The 20,702-nt window shown below is 41.6% G+C and overlaps 1 protein-coding gene across 1 annotated transcript in view; it reads left to right on the top strand.

Annotated features, from left to right (window-relative positions):
- The window catches only part of LOC128374832 (glutamate receptor ionotropic, NMDA 3B-like), a 69,711-nt gene that overhangs the window by 34,141 nt on the left and 14,868 nt on the right, over window positions 1-20,702 (top strand). Inside the window, exons 3-8 of the mRNA XM_053335053.1 lie at window positions 4,827-5,323; window positions 6,462-6,733; window positions 7,475-7,711; window positions 11,400-11,546; window positions 11,882-12,027; window positions 14,892-15,007. Of these exons, the coding sequence (XP_053191028.1) occupies window positions 4,827-5,323; window positions 6,462-6,733; window positions 7,475-7,711; window positions 11,400-11,546; window positions 11,882-12,027; window positions 14,892-15,007 (1,415 nt within the window). The remainder of the gene's footprint in view (window positions 1-4,826; window positions 5,324-6,461; window positions 6,734-7,474; window positions 7,712-11,399; window positions 11,547-11,881; window positions 12,028-14,891; window positions 15,008-20,702) is intronic.

Below are 20,702 nucleotides of genomic sequence, written 5' to 3'. Positions count from 1 at the left end.
TTCTACCAGCGAGAATATATATGCAAGCTTGCAGCACAGAATTTACAGTTACAAACAGAAATGTAATACAAAACTCTGTTTTCAAGTACACCTTTTGAATTATTCTACACAGTTCACTCAATTTATAAACTTTTACCTCTCGTGGCATCTAGCTTTGCAGAGAAGTGTTGCTTTAAAGTCAAACTGTGATCATTTTCGCTACAATATCAGTATGCATGGTGTTTGTTTTGATGTGTGAAATTATTAGGAAGAAATTTTAAATACATTTTTGTGCAACAACAGTGGGGGGCACTCAAAGTAGGCTATAATATCATATCAATCCTAATGGCTAAACAGCCAGTAATCAGCTGTCAGCAGTTGGTTAACCTCATCTTCCTACAGTACATGTTACTCTGTGACTCCATATGCCAAGTGTCATGATTCAGATCATGGGGTGGCATACAAAGTGCTGAAAGAAATCCCATTTCCTGGGTGAGCTATGACAGTCTGCTCATCTGCCATTACCACATCTGGACTCCTGAAAGAGAGAGTAAGTGCTATCTTTCTGTGATGTAAAATGTAGGACGAACATAACCCTGATTGTGCAGGGCGGCCGATGACGCAGCAGGTGTGCATGGACATGAATGCATGAAAATCTACTGGGAATCAGTGCTAATGTAATTAAGCTAGGCCACCTAGCTTCCACTCTCCATGTTAGCTACTTGGAAAGTGGATGCAAGCTTAAGATGTTTGACTTTGAAATTTCTACTTCAAACAGATTTTGGTTTGTTGTGCCATCAGCATTGAACATTTACATTTAAAATGTTCACTGTGTCCATTATGTCTACATAATCCACTCTCATCACTGAAAAGATCTAAGGGACTATTTCTTTGGTAGAAATACCTTTATATATATTAAGATGAATAACACAGAGCAATAACTAATTAACAATAACATTAATAATGTGGCACCTCACTAAAGTTCCGGTACGGGGTCAGTTTCAGAGCAGTGTCACTGCAGCTGGTAAAGATTTGTTCACAGAAACTTCGGCAGAAGCAGGGTGACTTAAACCTCCTTCACAAATTAAATGTACTGCTTAAGGCGACATGGGATTTGCAATGATACAGTCACGGCTGGACTGGCCCTTAAGATAGTCTCTATACCCCCTGCAGTCACTAGCCAACTGCTTTTTCTTAATGATTCTTGGACACCTAAAATGTGTCTCACATTTAAACCACCCAAGATGTATGGAAGATGCTGACACAGTGCAATTAAATTACTATGGCCACACCACTAAATGTCTGTAAGCTCGTTAGCTTTCTGAGTGACACTTTGGCATTTTCGTGAGGAGTTGCTGGCTCCACTTGTGGTACAGTACGCTCCGGTTGCTGCCCTTGCCTGTCCTCTGCACCATGGGGGTGACGCCTTCTGAATAGTGCTGTCATATTGGTGGTTGGAGAAGAGGTTTTTATGGCATACAGATTTACAGACTGACACCAGAGAGTTTTGTCTGTTTCTTTTTGCTGTTGCTGCTGCTTCAATCAGATTTTAAAAGGGCCTCCGACAGCTTTCACAGGCTCTGTCAAGGTGTGGTGTGTGATAACAAATACACACACGCAAGAAAAAAGCCTATTGAGATACATATTAAACCAAAAATGTTTTCACTTATGGCAGAAAAAAGCCTAAATCCTCACATTAGTACAAAGCAAGGGGAAAAAAACAGACACATACTTTACAACCTTTCTTAAGCTATATGTGCCTGATACTGAATGATGCTGTGAAGCCCCGCGCAATAAACTCACTCCAAAGTTAAATATCTCTGCTCTGCCAGTTGACATGGATATTTTTCAAACATTGCAGTAGATAAAACAGCATGTATCCAACTTCTGTGGTCATGTGGTACTGTTAAGGGAAGGATTTGTGATTTGAGCTGAGCCCACAGCAAATATTGAACACACACACACAGGGTGCCTGCCAGCTGAGAGTGATCATCAACAACACCCACATAATAACAAGCTGGATTCTCACTGCCTTCCTTCTATCTGCAGTTTAGTCGAGCACAGGGATGCCTGAGCAAATTGGCATGAAGTGCTAGAGGCTAAAACAAGTGAAGTGGATATTGCGTTACAATGCTGGAATTTTGCCATTAGATTTCCGGAGAGTTTATTAGTTTTTGTGATTAATTGCTCAATTTATACTTATACTTTTATACTATTTTATACAACACACAAGCATGTTTTTTAAACTCACAAAAACTTCATAAGGACACTAGGGAACTCACAATCTTTCTGTGGAGCTCCAATTAGCACATACTCTTCACTATCAGAATAGACTATTTATAATAGTCCTCCATAATATAATGTCAGTGACCTTTGTTCCTGGCCTGTGAGAGACTGATAAAAGAGGTTCTTCTATCGCACTATTCAAACCAGGCCAGTTAAACTCCTAGTCCTCCAGTGTAGTCCCCGATTCTTATCCGTCCCCTGCAACAGCCAGACATGCGATTGCTCCAAACAAAGTTGAAGGAAGTGCGAGACTTCCACATGGAGAAGGCAATTAACAGCTAAATGCCCAAGGGACCGAGCGAGGATGGCAGGGAAGGGAGAGAGGACGTCTGGAGATATAAGCGAGAGAGGAATGTTTGAGGGAGGAAGAGAGCAATAATATTACTGTTTCAGATTCAAAGCAGTAGAAATATGAGCCACTTTTGATGTAGTTCTTCTAAATGTCCAGAATTTAAAAAAAATCCCTGGGTGCTTACTCCCAAAAATACATTAGAGAGAAAGGAAAAAAGTAGTCAAACACAAACAGACAGATGAAAGACAGAGGAAGTAGGAAATAGCTAAAAGGAAAATGGGAGTAAAGTCAAAGAAAAGGAAGAAAAGAATGTGAGAGTAGTGGGGGAGAAAAAAGGGAGAAAAGGAGAGGAAATAGATAGACGGTTGCTGTTATCAGAGTGAAATCTGCCAGTCTGCCATCTCACACAGCTGCCACACTGATTCCATCTCCCCTGAAGAGATTAAAACCATTGAAACAAGCAAGTCTCGTATCATCCCAGACACACAGAGGGAGTAAACCTTCCTCCAAACTAAAAGAGATGGAGTGATAAGGGAATGAGACACATGCCTGGGACTCTGTTATAGAGTCATCATTTACCGGCCACTCTGCTGACATTTACTCTGAGCGCGTAAACCGGGGCCAGGTGTTAGTGAGAAGAGACCATCCCTCTCTGACACCTCTGGCTGACTTATCAACCTGCTTTGACATCCACAGTCATTCATTAAATGCAGCTGCCCCTGGCCTGATGCAACACAACAACCCAGAGAACCCATAACTAAAAAGTGATGCTGCTTGAAAGTGTTTCTGCACTTTTCACGCCTCCTGTTCTCATCACAGTCTCATCTCTCACTCATATCGCTCATTCTTATCTCTTGGCATGAATAAAGGTGTCACAAACTACAGAAAAAAGGGTTTCGCACTCCTCTGCACAGATAGGAGATGTAAAGTGAAGACTGTGTTTAATTTCTTTGTGGCCAGCCACAGCTATACGAGTCTGGAGCGGGTTGGCTTGATGAATCTGCTGTCTATGGGATATGATGATTCAGCCGCCCTATTACCATGAGTGATTTCAGCTCAAGGCAAGGCTAGCACTTCCGCTTTATGGTCACAGAGACAGAGGGAGCTGATAAGTTAACGTGGAATGGGATGGGAATGACTTTCAAATCAGAGGCATTTTTAATCAGGTTCTTGAGAATTATGGCGCCAGGAATGGGTTTATAAATTGATATTGTGCTGTTGAAGTAAATCACAATGTGAAGAAAGAGGGCACTGAGCAAAAGCATAAGAAGAATACAAAAAGGCTTACATGAACTCAGTCCTTTCATCCTCTGTGCAGTGCAGACAGGCATTTGCCCAGGCATTATTTGAGGTGAGGTTAATAGCCATCATGATCAATTCAGTCTTTTATTTTGATAGGCATGTCCCATATTTAATGGGGAAAGTTCTTCAGTATTGATTATAGTCCATGCTCATCATTTCATATATATATAACTCTGAGAAAAGAGGCAGAGAAGGACAAAAATAAGTAAAGAGAGAATAAAACAAAGAGGGGAAGGGAAATGCTATTTTTCTTCTGAGAGAAGGCTACGGCCACAGCAACCTTTTCCATTAACAGGAAGGAAAACTTGCCATTTCTAGCTTTGACCCAGACATAATCAACAGTCCCTGCACGGTTCAACGCCCATACCGAATGCAGTGATCCCTGCATTCTTTAACATTTAAACAACCACCCCTACAATTTACAATGACCTCCTGACAATCCCCCACTAATCAAGACCTGATCAAACAGCGTTCATATGGGTTCACATTGAGACATCACCTGACAATGTCCACATGATCAAATGCTAAGACAAGAGCTAACAATCCCAGCGTGGTTCAAGAGGCCAGAGCAGATTTATGTGCGAACAGGGATTGCTTTTCCTAATGTATTCCGCCGTAAAGACCAATGCTGGGCCATCAGGCGAGTGAGACGAATAGCAATGAATGTCTGTATGGACTGGCTGATAGGAGGAGACCCTCACTGCACTGCATTAACTTTTAATTATGACTTTCTGGGAGAAGCAATTACTAGTGACTAGACTTGCTAAAGCTACACAACCAGACCATGTCCATCTGCTGTCGTTTGTAACTTTTCCTTGCTTTTTTTCTTCCTCATCTGACTAGTTAAGTGATGCGTATTACTGCATGTTAGATCCCTCAGCTGCAATATCCCCGCAAGGGTCTTGTTTTTTTTCACTGCACTGTTTCCTCTTGCTTATTGTCTGCTTGTCTCTCTGTGTCCCTTGAGGTTCCTTGCCAACACTTCCTTCAATGGAGCTACAGGCCTGATCCAAGTGGATGCTGGATTCTCCCGAGTCCTCTCTTCCCAGCTGTTTCATGTCTGGAGCCTTAAAAGGGGTGCTCTGGGCCAGCCAGCCTGGGTTACCGTAGGCCAGTGGTCCCGAGGCAGGCTGGAGTTAGAGGGCGGGATCCTGGGGCTGGTGGGAGGATTCGGGAGCAGCCAGGGACAAGGTCTTGGAGCTGGTGTGAGAGGAGGAGATGGCCAGGGGGATTTTAATGCTGGAGGACGTTGGAGGCCAGGACTTTCTGTTGAGGGAAACCGCCTGAGGGTGGTGACTCTGGTGGAGCACCCGTTTGTCTTCACGCGCGAGGTAGATGAGGATGGATTATGTCCAGCTGGTCAGCTCTGTCTGGACCCCAGAACCAACCGCTCAGACATAATCCAAGGCCTCTTCAACCAGCTGCACAACCCAAACGCTACAACTACAGACGGGGACGGCAATGGTGAGTTTTGTTTTGGCATATTACCTCAGAATTTAAAGCAGATAAATCATGTAGTGATGAAGTACTGGTATGCCTCAGATTTACTGTAATCCATCTCAAAAACATTTTAGCTTGTTGGAGGTCATGCGTAAGTCCTAATTTATGTCAACTCTGAGCTTCTCTTATGTAAACTCTTAGCTCTCTTAGCTTAGAACTCATTGCTATGTGACTGGCTTCATCTCTACTGCTCATCCTCCAGACTGAATCGGATTTTAGGAATAAAATCAATATGGTATCATGGTTGGTCAATCCAGTTCAAAAATATACAAGGTGCAATGTCAAGGCCTCAGCTCTACAGCTACATCTACGTTTTATGAATGAAGAGGATTAAAGGTATTAAAATCAATAAGAGATCAGGAATACCAAATCAGTTTGAAAGAAATACCAGGAATCTCTGGCTCAGGAAGTTATTGGGCAGCCATACACTATACTATGCAACCTTACCCTTTTTGACTTTGGTCAACAGATGGTGGGAAGTAAATAGAGGTTGACATTTGTATTCAAGATGACCCAGGAATTTGGGACAATAACTTTACTCAACAGTCAGTGGTTCAAGAGCTACAGATCTAATTGTATAATCTATTGTGGTCGTGTCCCCTATAATATAGTTACACTGTACCTCATCACAAAATTTCTATAAGCTGGTGCTTAGACAGAGCTATTACTCACACATTGGTGCCAAGTTTCAAGAGTAATTGGCACACACAAATGCATCTGCGGGCTGCTGAATTTTGATTGAATGAGTTTGCAAAAAATGTTTGCCAGAAAAATCAAAGTAGCAAAAAAGGCAGGATGTGTAACTTACATTATAGCATCTTCACCTTGCCAACTCTACTCTATCCCTACACATAGTTCAAGGGTTGTTACATCTAGTTCAGGATTTAATGTGATTAAATGTAGTCCTAGCCTGCATGCCAGAGTCATTAAAGACACAACGCACAAGTGTCCTGTGAGGAACCATCAACATTTTCCATTATCCATAGTCCATAGTCAACAGTTGTGGACAAATTCCCAAAAGTGAAATCCCTTAACCTCCAAAGCATGCATATGGATATCCAAATGGATGCATTTCACATCATCATCACTTCTTTCCTCTCAGACCTACCAGAGGACCTGAGGAAGTGCTGCTATGGGTATTGCATCGACTTGTTGGAAAAACTAGCTGAAGATATGGGCTTCACCTTTGACCTCTATATCGTGGGAGACGGGAAGTATGGGGCAATGAGTGGGACAGGACGCTGGACGGGGCTGGTCGGGGACCTGCTGGGTGGAACTGCTGACATGGCTGTCACCTCTTTCTCCATCAACTCTGCCAGGAGCAGAGTCATCGATTTCACCTCGCCCTTTTATTCCACCAGCCTGGGCATTCTGGTACAACTGCTTTAAATCATCATCAGTTTGTTAGAGTTTAGAGTTTGCATTTTAATGATTGTAGAGGACACAAAGCATGACCAAAAACGATATTACATTGTGATGCAAATGCAGCATTTCAATGTCGAGTGTTACTTTGATTTGTAAATCTCTCTCTATATGGCTGACAGTGTTTCAGTGTGTTTTGGCAATATGGTCTGCAACTTCTTAATTTCGCCTTTATGCCACTCTCACCCGGTCACCTGATGATGAACCGGAGATCATTAGTTGGCGAATAATTAGTTTGCTGAGATTTCTGTAGGCAGGTTAATTAGGAAAGTTCAAAATGAGAGTTTAAGAATGTATAATGAGTCTGAGAGACATTTTGATAGGACATCTTAACTGAGTCGCCAGACATGATGCAATCCTTCTTTGATTTGTTAAAATCTCCCTCTGTGGCAAACAAACTGCAGTGCATAATATGATCTGACAATATTTTTCAATTTGGAAATGAGAGACACATTGTTCTATTTTTTTGCCCTTAAAAATGGTGAATACCACAAAATAAAAAACAATGCATGCCATTTTTAGAGGCTAATTATGCCTAGGAGTGTTTAAGAGATGCTTACTAACAAGATGTTGCAGACTGGAGGCAGAATTATAGTCACGATTTTTCACTAAATCCAATACATGTAACTCGTGGCGAGGAAAATCAACAGTATCAAGTCAGTTTCTTACACAACAATGTTTTTGACCTAACAGGTTCGTAGCCGTGACACTGCAGCCCCAATCGGAGCCTTCATGTGGCCTCTCCACTGGTCCATGTGGGTGGGGATTTTTGTCACGCTGCACCTCACCGCACTCTTCCTAACCTTGTACGAGTGGAACAGCCCCTTTGGCATGACACCTCATGGCAGGAATAGGCTGCGTGTATTCTCCTACTCCTCCGCCCTCAACCTCTGCTACGCCATACTCTTTGGACGCACTGTCGCCACCAAGGTAAAGTAGCTTCCCTATGTGTGATAAATAGGCATCATGCAGGGTGGGGCCGGGAGAAGCAATTGCAAAGAGAAGGGGGGGGGGGGGGGGGGGGGGGGGTTGCATTATTGGAAAAAGTACACAAACAGTGAGTAAGAAAAGAGGAAGTTAGAGGGGAAAGATGCATGGAAAAAGATGATAAAGATGGCCAGCAAGGGAAGAAGATGGATAGGGGAGAGGTTAAGAATGTAGGCAGTGATGAAGTAGAGAGGCACAGCGAGGATAATGCACATACTGGGAGGGAGAGGGGAAAGGGTAAGTGAGCCGACAGAGATTGAAGGAGTTATGGTGAGGATGATGGGGATGGATGAAGGTGAAAACAGAGGGGGTGAGTAGAGGTTAACTCCCTAGAGTAGTCAGACACAAAGTTGCAAGCAAGCCTGAGTGCGGGTAGGAAGGTGAAGAGGGCAAATCAGGAAATGGGCTTAAAAAAAGGTAATGGGGAGGTTGACAGAAGGATGGTGAGATAGAGTTGAGAGGGTAAGTGGATGAGCAGAGATGAAAAAAAGCAACAAAATGAAGGTGACATGGAGATAGGCAGACAAAGGTTGATGTAAAGGGCAGAGGGCAAGTGGTAGGAGAGTTGGAGAGCCTAGTGACAAGGGATAGTGTGTGAGAGAAATGTATTAGACATGTGATCACTGAAGATAAATGGAAGCTAAATCTCACACACTTAAGCAAATCTGCCTTTAAATAAATACATGGCGAAATGAAAGTAATCATTTCTTTCCTTCTAAGATAAAAAAAATGATCTTTTTTATGCTGTCTGTTTGGTATAAATATGTTGAATATATTATACATATCTTTGCAGTAACAGCATTCTTCAGAGATCTTGTCAGATTTGACTGATTGTGTCGCATCCACAGTAAAACTGTCGCACATACCCAGCCTCTATGCAGATGAAAAACAACTCTGTCCTTTAGAATCTTTTTTTTAATTTTTTTAAAAGAGCAACATACTGTGCCAAAAATCCATCATTATGATAATTTATGCTTGCTTTTAAAATTTACATGCAGCACATACAGATAAATATCTGAAATATAATTTACTTGAATAATTCCTATCCTACCAGTGCCTCACAGTAAGCACGCACCCCATTATAATATTTCTTTAAAATGCATAATTACACTTTGTCCCTAAAGGAAAAAGCTCAAATGACGGGTGAAACAGGAGCCAAGTGATTAGAGAGACCTTCCCATAATTGAAAGGTCACAGGTTGGATCCTTGCAACTGGCAATGTGTCAATTAACAGGTTGTGTCCATTAGCAGCCTTGTGACCTGTTAAAATGTCCTTGAGCAAAAACTTGAACCTCTATGTGCTGGGTCAGAGCCAGACCGTCGTTTTTATTTAAGCTAACGGGTAAACAGAAGGCAGGTAAATTGATTACTAAACTGTAAATAATAGCTTAGTTCCCTGGAGTCACCATTAGTGCACCTTAAAAGTCTTTACAAGAAATGTGTCAAATGGAAAAATGCTTTTAAAGCTAGATTGCAAGATTTTTGTCTCCCCTTTCTGGCAGTGAGAGTAATTATAAAAAACGCTGTTGACACGCTCTTACATCATAGCGTACTGCATCGCTACTGTTGAGGCTGTAAAGCAGTGGATAAATCTGAGTGTCACACACAACCTCTGCAAAATGACTCATTTCATTATCTGAATTTGATCCAATTCAGACTTATAACATTTGGAAAGTCCAGAAGAGCTGCAAAGTGCAATTATTACATCCCCATTCAGTTTAGCAGAACTAGCCAGACGTTAGCTGCTTGGCCAGTGAAAATCATGAGCATGAATTAACACCTGACACCTAATTAAAAAAACTCTGGATTTATCTGGCAGTGATAGGCCTAATCAGCATTGTGTGAACTCATTTGGCTTGACTGTAATGGATGTTCATTTATATATAAAAGTTCTACACTGCAGGTTTAACAATTGTTTTTTTTGTTTTTTTTTATTTCCCAAACCAAAAGCACAAGAGAAGAAGTGTGAGAAATTGATTGAAGAATGTCTTGCTACTAGCTTGTCAAAATATTACTTCCAAAGCCAAGGGACTCTTTATTTGTGTGATTACAGCTTATATTAAAAAAAACTCTGTCTAGTGTTCCCCTACTGTGCAATAGCCGGTCGTGCATACTTTGCAGCTCTGTCCTGATTTTTTTTCTTCTTCTTCTCGGTTTTACACACCAGCAGCCCCAGCTCATGTTAACAGAGGTGGCATTACATTTGCCAAACTCATCTGTGAGTCCCCAGCCTCAAAGCCTCAACTCTTGTACTGTCTGAAAATATGAGCATGTTAGATAAGCTGCCAAATAGGCTTGTGTTGTATTATGAAACTTGACGAAATAGCACTACAATACGAGAATGTTTCTTTATTTCTTCTGCATGGTTTATCAGCTGGTACGGAGAGGAATCGCTGACTTTTTATATCTGGAGTGTGCAATTTTCAGTCCTAGCATATCATGTATGTGCCATGAAGTCCATATTTAAAGAGACCTGTTAAGGAAGTTTTATTTTAGTCAGCTTCAAACATTAACAAGCCAGCTAAAGACAATTTTTTCCAACCAATTGGAGCTAATATTACCTTAACGAACTACACTTAGCAACCATTGTCATTTCAGACAATGAAAAATCTGTAGTTAGTGGCTTGAAAAGAGAGAATGATTTGTTTACCTCTGTATGAAATCAAGGACCTACTGCCACTACTGCTCGTACACCACAATGTATGAAAATGGAAAGCTTGACATGACGTATTAAGAGTAGCGGACAATTACACATCATGTATTATAAGATATGATATTTACCGCACATCTTTCCTTAAATAGTAGGCTGTAAGCAAAATGTGAAATGAAAGATCACAGGCTATGTGGAAGCACTACGGGGCAACATGATTGATCATCATTTTAAACCCCCCTTTAGTTTAGTCTTCCCAATAATACTGAAGAATTTGTACTTATTATGTACATGCCATCCTTCATTTTTCCTCTTTCAATTCACAGACTAATTATACTTTTAGTCTGAACTTTGTACACCTTTGTAATAACGGGTTACAACCTTGTTTGTATAATTAATGTCTCATTATTCTAAGGCCATTAAAACACTAGAAATTCATCTCTTTGCTTCTGTTAAGTGGACTTTAATTGGTGAAATAAATAAATAAATCAGTGTTAAGGTAGATTTACACCCCTAGGCAAGCAATTTCATGGAAAGGTATTCCTGATGTGCCTCACAAACAGTCACAGTGTGTTAGACTTCATTTTCTGGTCTGTTTTGATTACCTTGATTATCTTTATTCTGGGGTTAAGTTGGGATTTTTAAGGAGGAGGAAGTGGAGAGCCTCAGGGGGACCTTTTCATTTAATGTCAACACCTAAGCACCATTTTTCCACACATGTTGCTTTTTTAATTGTTTCAACCCATGCCCTTTTTCCATGTTTATATTTTGTTATTTCACTCACTGTTCGTCTCGGTTTAATTTCTGTCTCGACTTCGTGACATTCTTCAGTTTTGATCTAAGTTATTTTTAGATTCCCTCTTCATCTTGATCTGCTGATTCTTCAGATCTCATGCTTCATTATTTTGTATGTGATAATATTTGAACAAAGTAAAAAACACAGCCAAACTATCTCTCTTTGCATACATCTTCACTCTGCAGACTCCTAAATGCTGGACAGGGCGTTTCCTGATGAACCTCTGGGCCATCTTCTGCTTACTGGTGCTATCCAGCTACACCGCCAATCTAGCAGCAGTCATGGTCGGGGAGAAGACCTTCGAGCAGGTCTCAGGAATTCATGACGACAAGGTTAGACTGCATACAAGGACACAAACTTGCAACGGCACGCATGTCAGCGCCCCACACATACACACACAAACAGAGAGGCACAGCTACATGTGCACACAAACTAATCTTACACAAGGACAGGCTAATGAGTAAAGAACGGAATTATTTGTGAAGGATTATCGCTTTCCATATCCCTAAACCCTGCTGGGAGTTCACAGCTACAGTGAATTTCATATGAGCCCTAATGTGATATCTATTGCCCCCTCTCCCTCTCTCTCTCTTTTTAACACGTCTATTGCCATCTACACCCTCTCCTCCACCCACTACTTCCTGTGCCGTGGATGCACCATTCCCAGCTACACCATCCCTCCCTGGGCTTTCGTTTTGGGACAGTGAGGGAGAGCAGTGCTGAGGAATACTTGAAGAAGAGCTTTCCAGAGATGCACGACTACATGAGACGCTTCAATCAGCCCACCACCCCTGATGGCGTACATATGTTAAAGTAAGACACACACACACACACAGTACAAAAACAAAATGATGTCATTTAACTCTTGTCATTAACATGTAACATGGATCTGATCAATTGTGGTTGTCTTGTATTCTGGGAGCTTGTTTTTCATGCTCACTGCACAACAATTGGGTGTGCTGACAACCAGAGCAAACAAACTAAAATGCAATTCTCATCCACACATTTTCCTGAGATTCTTCAGTTCAGTTTTGAATATCAGTCTGTACTCAAGAAGAAAAACAAACACTTAATAGGGCTCATGAAGTAATTTAGAGACCGATCCTGGAGCCCATCCACAGTCAGTGAATAATGGAACAAATCCTTGCGTATATCTGCACATTTTCTGATTCACCAGTTATGCCATCATTAATTCATTGTCAGTGGACAAACTCCAAAATGTGTCAGCTGATTACATCACCAATTCAATTTTAGACGCACAGATTTCCAGCTAAGAGAGCCAGTTGCTACTGACCATCCAAAAATCAATGTAATAGCCCCATGTAACTCCGTGTTAAGTTGTGCTTTAGGCTTGATTTTTGTCTACCTGCAGTGGTGTTGCGTGTAACCCATCAGCAGATGTTTCTTATTCTACTGAACACACTGTTTGCTTTTGCATCTGTGAGAGATAGGATCAAATATTCATCACTTTGTGAGGAGCTGCATACATTAGTCTGAGTTTTCCTCATCCAGAGATACTTACCTTATATCCTAAGGTGTAAGTGGGATGAAAGCAATGAATTACACACATTTTATTAACAAAGTCCTTTCCATTTATGAGTGAAAAAATGGTGTTCATCAAAAATAAAGTGAATGCTGGGATGTTTGAGGGTCAGGGACAGATTGATGAAATGAGGGCCAAGGACGAACAGATGAATTGGATGTTGAATGGGGGACAGCAAGCAGATGAAAGCGAGGAGGCAAGGCGTGGTTATTTATGTAACACCTTTAATACATTCAAGAAAAGATTAAAAAAGGTTAGAGAAGAGAAATAAAACAAAGTACTTTGGGATGTTTACAGAAGTTGGATGGTATTGAGAGTCTAAGATACAGTCAAGGGCAGTGGAAAATGTACAAGAGGCTCTAAAGGTAGCCGAGGTTAAGTCTTTATCTTTTGGGGAATAGTAACAGAATGCTGCCTCTCTGTGTTGAGTATGGACCTGAGAAGACAATGAGGTCATGTCAAGAAACCCAGGGAATAGAGATTCAGAGTGGGGTCAACATCTTGTTGAGTGTGACTGCTTTAATCTCATTTTATTTTCTTAAAAACTGAAATTAAAAGACAATAACTTCTGTTGTAACAACTTAAATAACTAGATTTAATACCTTCACATAGACTCATGATTACACAGAACACAATCTACAGATGCTACGAGAACGACTGACATATTTTTAATCTGGCTCACTCCAGTGCACATACACATACATACTGTACTACACACCCACAGCTGTAACCACATACACTTCTCAGACACAATACGCACACCATAGAGGACCAACCGAGATGCTGAGATAGTGCATGTGCTGACTTTGTGATACTAGGGAGAAGATACAAAGCGCTTGTTCAGAGAAAGAGGATGAGCAGGGAAGATGAAAGCAGCGTTTGTTTGCGTGCAAGGCAGAGCAGAAGTGGAAGTCACAGCAGTGCAGAGAAGCAGAGTGAGGCTGTAAAATACTGTGTTGGCAGAACTACTGACCCCAATACTGCACTCAAATCTAGGAAAAAATATCACAAGGCTTCTCCTGGAGAGACAGAATGCCAAGGGGCTACACAGGCAGCCCACTGCACGTGCACACGAATGTATAGGCTCAGAGGAAATAATGCACATACATACACAGAGGCTTATGATATACAGTGGTACCTAAACACTTTAATTCCCAGAACACACGCCACTCGGCCCAGTATCAGATAACTTCTGACCCGCTTTAGTCCCAGAAGCAGTCCCTATCGTCTCCTCTCCCTGTGCCTCGATTTTGACAGGTCTAGACAGAGAAAAGAGACTTTTCTGCTTTGCCAGCAGAGCAAAGACTTTATAAAGTCAACCTTTTGTTTAGCAGTAAACGTCCTGAATAACAACAAGTTTCAGGTAATTTGATCAGTCCAGTCTATTTTTCCCCCATTAGACAGACTACGTGGGTGTGCATGTGCTTTTTCGAAAACACGCACTTATGTTCACCTGTCTGCCATTCAAATTTGGGTATGTGTGTGTGTGTGTGTGTGTGTGTGTGTGTGTGTGTGTGTGCAGATATGTATGTGTGTGATTGTGTGATTATGAGCTTGTGAGTAAATCTGGATGTCTGGTTGTGTGTCAAGAAATGTGTATCTTTGTGTGTGTGTGTGTGTGTGTGTGTGTGTGTGTGTGTGTGTGTGTGTGTGTGTGTGTGTGTGTGTGTGTGTGTGTGTCTCCTGTTTATCCATTGTTTAAGTGTTAGCATGTCAAATCTGTGTTGTTATTTGTATCCTGAAACTTAATTTCTGGAAGCCGTGGTCAGCAGCACAGAGAGAAATGGTCTATAATTAGGGATCAATGAGGGTCAATTAGATCAATATTGCCAGAGTAGGGAAGTCTTCAGCAGTGTGTAATGCCTTATCAGGCTGCCACAGAGCCTGTTGGTTTAGGTAATGATGTATGTGTTTACACGGTGTATTAGAATGCAGTTAATCTCATGCTCTGTATAAATGACAAAGTGGGGTGACGGTCCCAAATACACGCTTCCTGCAGGGTTCTCAAGAGCCTGAAAAAGTTTGTAAATCTGATTTACAGGTCTATAAAAGTTTGAGTTCCTTCAATTAATACTTCTCTCTCACCTTTGTGATGTGTTTGTGTGTGTGTGTGATGTGTGTGTTGGTGATGAAGGACAGATCCTCCTACATTAGATGCGTTTATCATGGACAAAGCCCTGTTGGACTTTGAGGTCTCTATCGACGCAGAGTGCAAGCTGCTCACTGTGGGGAAGCCATTTGCCATTGAAGGTACAAACACAAACACACACAAACACGCACACACACACACACGCACACTCTCCCTGTGGGCATGTTTTTTAAGCATCTTATTTGTTTTCTTTGAAATGTTCATGATCTTATGACATTATTTTTTGTAGCTTGTGTCCTTGTTTTATATAGTGTATCTTTTTTTTATTTCCTTTTCCTTTTAGTTTTATTTCTCTCAACTGTGAAGCACATTTAAATGCTCCTTTTTAAAGAAACGGCTATAAATCAGATCTGCTTTCTTGCTTTGTTTACTTTTAAACTAAACACCAACCCTTATCATACTCTTAATATCCTAAAATAAAATGACCTTCTGGGTGAATTGAGTCCCTACAATCTGACCCAGTGAAAATATTTGTCCTCATAATGTGATTAGGTAATAAACACTCACACACAATAAAACAGACTTGTTTTGGTGTCTGTGTTGTGGTGGGAGGCTACTCTGCTCCTCTTTGTTAAATAGACAATTGACTATAAAGTTCAGTGCTTGTGTAATTAACATGGCCTTCCAGTATTTGCTCAAGCTTTTTATGTTTTTCTGTTTTCTTTCTGTATCCTTGACTGTAATTATATTGTATACGGATAATGCGTCACCACTTCCTACCACTTTTTAAAATGGAGCCAAAATATCTCCTTTCCGGGAGCTGCCATCTTGCTTGTGTGACATCATTTGGAGCCAGAGTCTGCACATCAGAGATAGGCGGCAGGATGCCGGTCCTCAGGACAGGCCCCCTCTGACAGAGGTTTGAGATCAAATGTCACAGCTGTCACTCATGATGTCACACTCCCAAATTGTCAAATAACTAGTCAAAATCAAACTTATCAGAGAAATGAGCACATGGACAAGCATCAGTATTAAAAGAAGTATCTAAAATGACAGAAACCATCTTTGGGAAAAAATTCTTTGACATTAACTTTTTTTAGTTTGGCCAATCCCATCCGTTGACACTGAAGGGGGACTTATTATCCACAGACGAGGAACAAATTAAAGCGAAAACCAAGATAAAGCTCTCATAGGTTTTCAACTAGGTTGAGCTATAGACTGTATAGACTGACTGTGAAGGCCATAGCATATGATTCACGTTATTTTCATACTCATCAAACCATTCAGTGACCCCTCGTGCCCTATGGATGGAGGCATTGTCATGCTTGAAGAGTCCACTGCCATCTGGATAGAAATGTTACATTACAGGATAAAGGTGATCATGCAAAACAACTTTGTATTGATTTGCAGTGACCCTTCCCTCTAAGGAGAGGGAAGGGTCAAACCATGCCAGCAAAATGCCCTCACTGTAGGGGTCAAGCATTCAGGCCTGTACCATTCTCTTGGTGAACACCACGCATGCTCTCGCCCACTTGCTGAGAATATGGTGAAGGATGACTCATCTGACCATATCACTTTTTTCCACATCTCTGTAGACCAGTGCTGATGGTTTTTGCACCGATGAACTCGCAAATGTGCATTCATCTTTGTAATGAGGGGTTTATGCACTGCAACCCTACTATAATATCTCTTTCTGTAATTGTCGTTGGACTATTCTTGCTAACAGTCTGATCACGTCCTGCATTCACATTCTGTTTTTATTTACATATTGCACTAATGCACAAGCATCACGGTCATCAAATGTGTGCCGTCAACCACAATTACCGACCCCATTTACTGATGTCTTTACCATACATCTAAATACAGGTGTCACTTAAGTCTGTTTCCATTGAAACACCAGCCAGTCGAGCAGTCTTTGTGACTGAAGCTCCTGCCGTCCGTGCTCCAACAATCAACCGTCTTTCAGTCACTTACATCTTTTTCTCTTGCCATATTGATAACAAAAAAAAGAATCAGAATCAACTTCGACTACTCAGCAATTTTATACATGCCACAGAGCATGACTGAATATTAATTGCTTGATTGTACCATGCAGTGTGGAAGCACCTCTTCATGTTTGTCCACACATTTATTCAGGTTTTTCCTTTATTTTGTCCCCCATCTGTGTACTGCAGCCAGCCACCAGGGGCAATCAATATATTTTGGCTTCACTTTTGGGGAGCTGTCATGACATTCATATTTATATACAGGTCTCTGTGTTTTGATCGCTCCCTGAGGTGGCATACACTCTATCGAACTGGTGGATTTTGGATTAACTAGAGTAAAGTACTACCCATCTTCTCTACTGGGATTTATGGATTTTGGATTATTCAACAAATGTGTTTCATACCGTCTTTACTGGAATTCCTGAATTATTCAATGTTATGTCCTTCCTACCTGCTCTTTTGGGAACCCTTTTCTCAGTAAGACAGCTGCTGTCTCATTCTCCAGAATGCCACTTCAGGTGTGTCACAAAGTTCTGTCCAGCTCCCCTGCCCCTACCTCCCCCTCCCCATCCTCTATTAGCACAGAAATTATCCTGAGCTGTGCTGTCACTGACGGACTCTAGTGACTAGGATTCTTCTTCAACTGGAGCTCCCCTTATGTTTGCTGTAATGATCTCAACTGTGTCTGTTACCAACGCTGCCATTCTGCCCAAATGACACATCTGATTTAATTACACTCCTACACTCTCAGACAGCTATAAAGTTGACACAACTTTCTAATTACACCCGACAAGGGGTTTAAAACCCACTGCCAAGAGTTTGGGATATTAAGAAACAGTTACATTCATCGAGCCATGGCTTCAGTCTGGAATACAGAAGCGAAACAAACTTGGGCGTCATTAACCTCCTTACTCCATGATGGTGCTTTTCATCTACTGCCCCTCCAAACCAAACTAATCTTTCCTTTGTGAACTACATGAACTCTAAGGCTCACTTTGCTTCATGTCAACCAACATTGTCATTGTTAGTGATATGAATAAACCTGTCGACACAGATCGTGCAGTGAACTTCCTGTGTCTGATTGGGTGTCTTGGGCTGAAGCATCATGTTGACTGACTCACATGACTGCGGCCCCATTAATTACCTACAGGTCTATGATCTGGATGTGTCTGACATCTCCATTCTCAGCCCCTTAATCACCCAAACTGTCAACCTCTCTCCTCAAACTGATTATGTTCCATTTGCCCTGATGGTTGCAGCCACCCTCCCCCTCCTAAAGTAACCCCTCTCAGTGGTGTTGGAAAAAGTGGTTCCTTTTGAGCTTCAGGACCACCTTAAATACAACTACCTGTTTGAAAAATTTCAGATGTTCATTCAGCACACAGCAATGAAATAGGATCATGAATGATTTGCTGATGGCAGCCGATGTAGGGTCTCCTTCTCTCCTGATTCTCCTTGACCTGAGCACTGCATTTGACAATGTGGATCACACTGTCCTCTTAGAAAGCCTTCACACCACCATTGGACGGTCAGACTCCACACTTAAACAGTTACAATCCTACCTTTCCAGTAGGACTGAGTATGTCCCACTGGGAGGATGCAGGTCTGATTGCTACCTACCATCTGTGGTGTTCGGCAAGGACCGATTCTTGACCCCATCCCAGTGTTTCCCATTAACTATATAGACTTTGGCGGCCCGCCATAGTCTAATTTGTGCCGCCACAGTCTCACAGTGCACTCTGCAAAACGTTACGTTGTTTTAGGGCTGAGCGGTATATTGAGTTTTTAATATGTATCAACTGAGATATAGGACGAGACGTTATCTTCTTTTGTGCAGATTATATTGTTAAATCACTGAGTGAAGTTGTGGCAATTTTCCACTGTCTGACTCTGCTGCAGGAAGGTTCCACCCCTCTGAGACAGAGAGGAGCAGCTAACGTTAGCCTCTACTGCAGTTTACTGTTACTTTTCGTTGCGTTGCTCTCTTCTGCTCACAGAGAGTCTGTTCAATGCGAGAATATTACATTTTTATTCTGCCTCGCTGTTCTGTTTAAAAGGTCCAGACACAGAATGGGGGGACAGAGTTGCTCCGCCAGTAAGCGGCTACAGGACGCTGTTTTGTTAGTTGTGGTCGAGCGAGCTAGAGAGTGAATGAAGTGAGGGAGCACTGATAGTAAGAAAGCCGTTGAATCAGATTAATAACACGTTATTTTCTGGTTGTTTTACAGCGTTTACGTTCAACAGCACAAATAAACTTCCCCACACACCTCCACTCAACCCTGCAGCTCAGTCTCAAACCTCTGAAACTGAATCTCCAGCGTGCTGTTTAAAAGCACAGTGGCAGCAGCATTATACTGATTTGATTGGTTCAAATTAAAAAAGCAAAATCTTAATGAGAGATCTTTATTTCACAATGTAGAAAAAGATATTTAATTAAAACGGCATAATCACCATTCATACCAGTAGTTCAACTACTAAAGCACACAAAAAACTTCTAGATATAACCTTGTGATGTTGCTCTTAGAGTGCTGATGATACCCAGCTATACATCAAAACTCCCTGAAGCCCTTCTGCAGCCATGTCATGCCTCACACCTTGAAGCGTGACATGGGGAAATCTTAGGGAAATGAAGGCCTGGATAAGCACAAATGTTAGTAGCAAAACTGAAGCTCTCCTTATTGGCACTCCACACCAGGTTCAGTCATACCTCATCTCACCTTAGACGGCCAAGACACCCCCCTTTCCTCCACAGTCACTAATCTGGGAGTTAGGTTTGCCCTTTAGCTGACTTTTGATGATCATATCTCTGCAAAGCCTCTTTCTACCATCTCAAAAACATCTATAAACTCTGCCCCTCGCCAACCCTGTTAGATGCAGAGAAACTGGTCCACGTCTGTATCTCCTTAAGACTGGACTATTTCGATGTTCCTTTTACAGGGCTCCTTGGCAGAAGCACCCAGAAGCTACAGTACATTCAGAGCAGCACTGTCAGGATCTTGATGAGAATGCGAACACACAACACCAATTCTGTTTTCACTGCACTTGCTCCCTGTCTCCTTCAGGATTGAATACCAAGTCCTGCTACTCACATACAAATTCATCAAGGGACACGTGCTTTCTTACCTACAGGAACTGATCATACCACAAACTTCCACCCACACCCTTAGATCTGCCTGCAACTCACTCCTCCACCGGGCTTCCAGTACTAAGCTCCACACCATAGGGGATCAAGTCTTCTGCTCTGCTGCTCCACACTTGTGGAACAGCTTTCCTAATCATCTAAGGGAAGCATAGACCCTAGACTCTTTTCAAAAGGACATAAAAACTTTTCTATTCAGGAAGGCTTATTTAATATTTTCTTCATGCTATGTATTCTATGTTAATAATACTGTAGCACTTAGAGTTTCAGATTGAATGAACGTGCGGTATACATTAAATGTATTACTATGATTATACTGTATGTGCATGCACTCATACACATGTGTAGACATACTATACTCACACAGTCAAATGCACTGTACAGCATTCATACACAACATATTGTATAAGCCCACAGGCTGTCTCTTTCATGCAACCCAGACAAACACACACACTTATACACACTATATACACCTTGAAGCATCCCCATCTACATACATGTATCATACATACGCAGATACACATATATATATATATTTACAGATATACACTGTAGAGTCCTATGCTCACACACACATTCAGAAAGGAGATCAAATACTGCTTTTAGCTCCATGACTGACAGAATAACATAGAGATCCACTGCATGAACTTGGAACACTGCAGGGTAAAAGTACTCAACCATCTATTATTAATAACAATGCCCAGTCAGAACATTTTGGACTTAACATGCACG

The sequence above is a fragment of the Scomber japonicus genome, chromosome 16, assembly GCF_027409825.1.
Source record: "Scomber japonicus isolate fScoJap1 chromosome 16, fScoJap1.pri, whole genome shotgun sequence".
Lineage (NCBI taxonomy): Eukaryota > Metazoa > Chordata > Actinopteri > Scombriformes > Scombridae > Scomber > Scomber japonicus.
The sequence above is the reverse complement of the archived record's forward strand: the minus strand, read 5'-3'. Positions and strand labels throughout refer to the sequence as shown.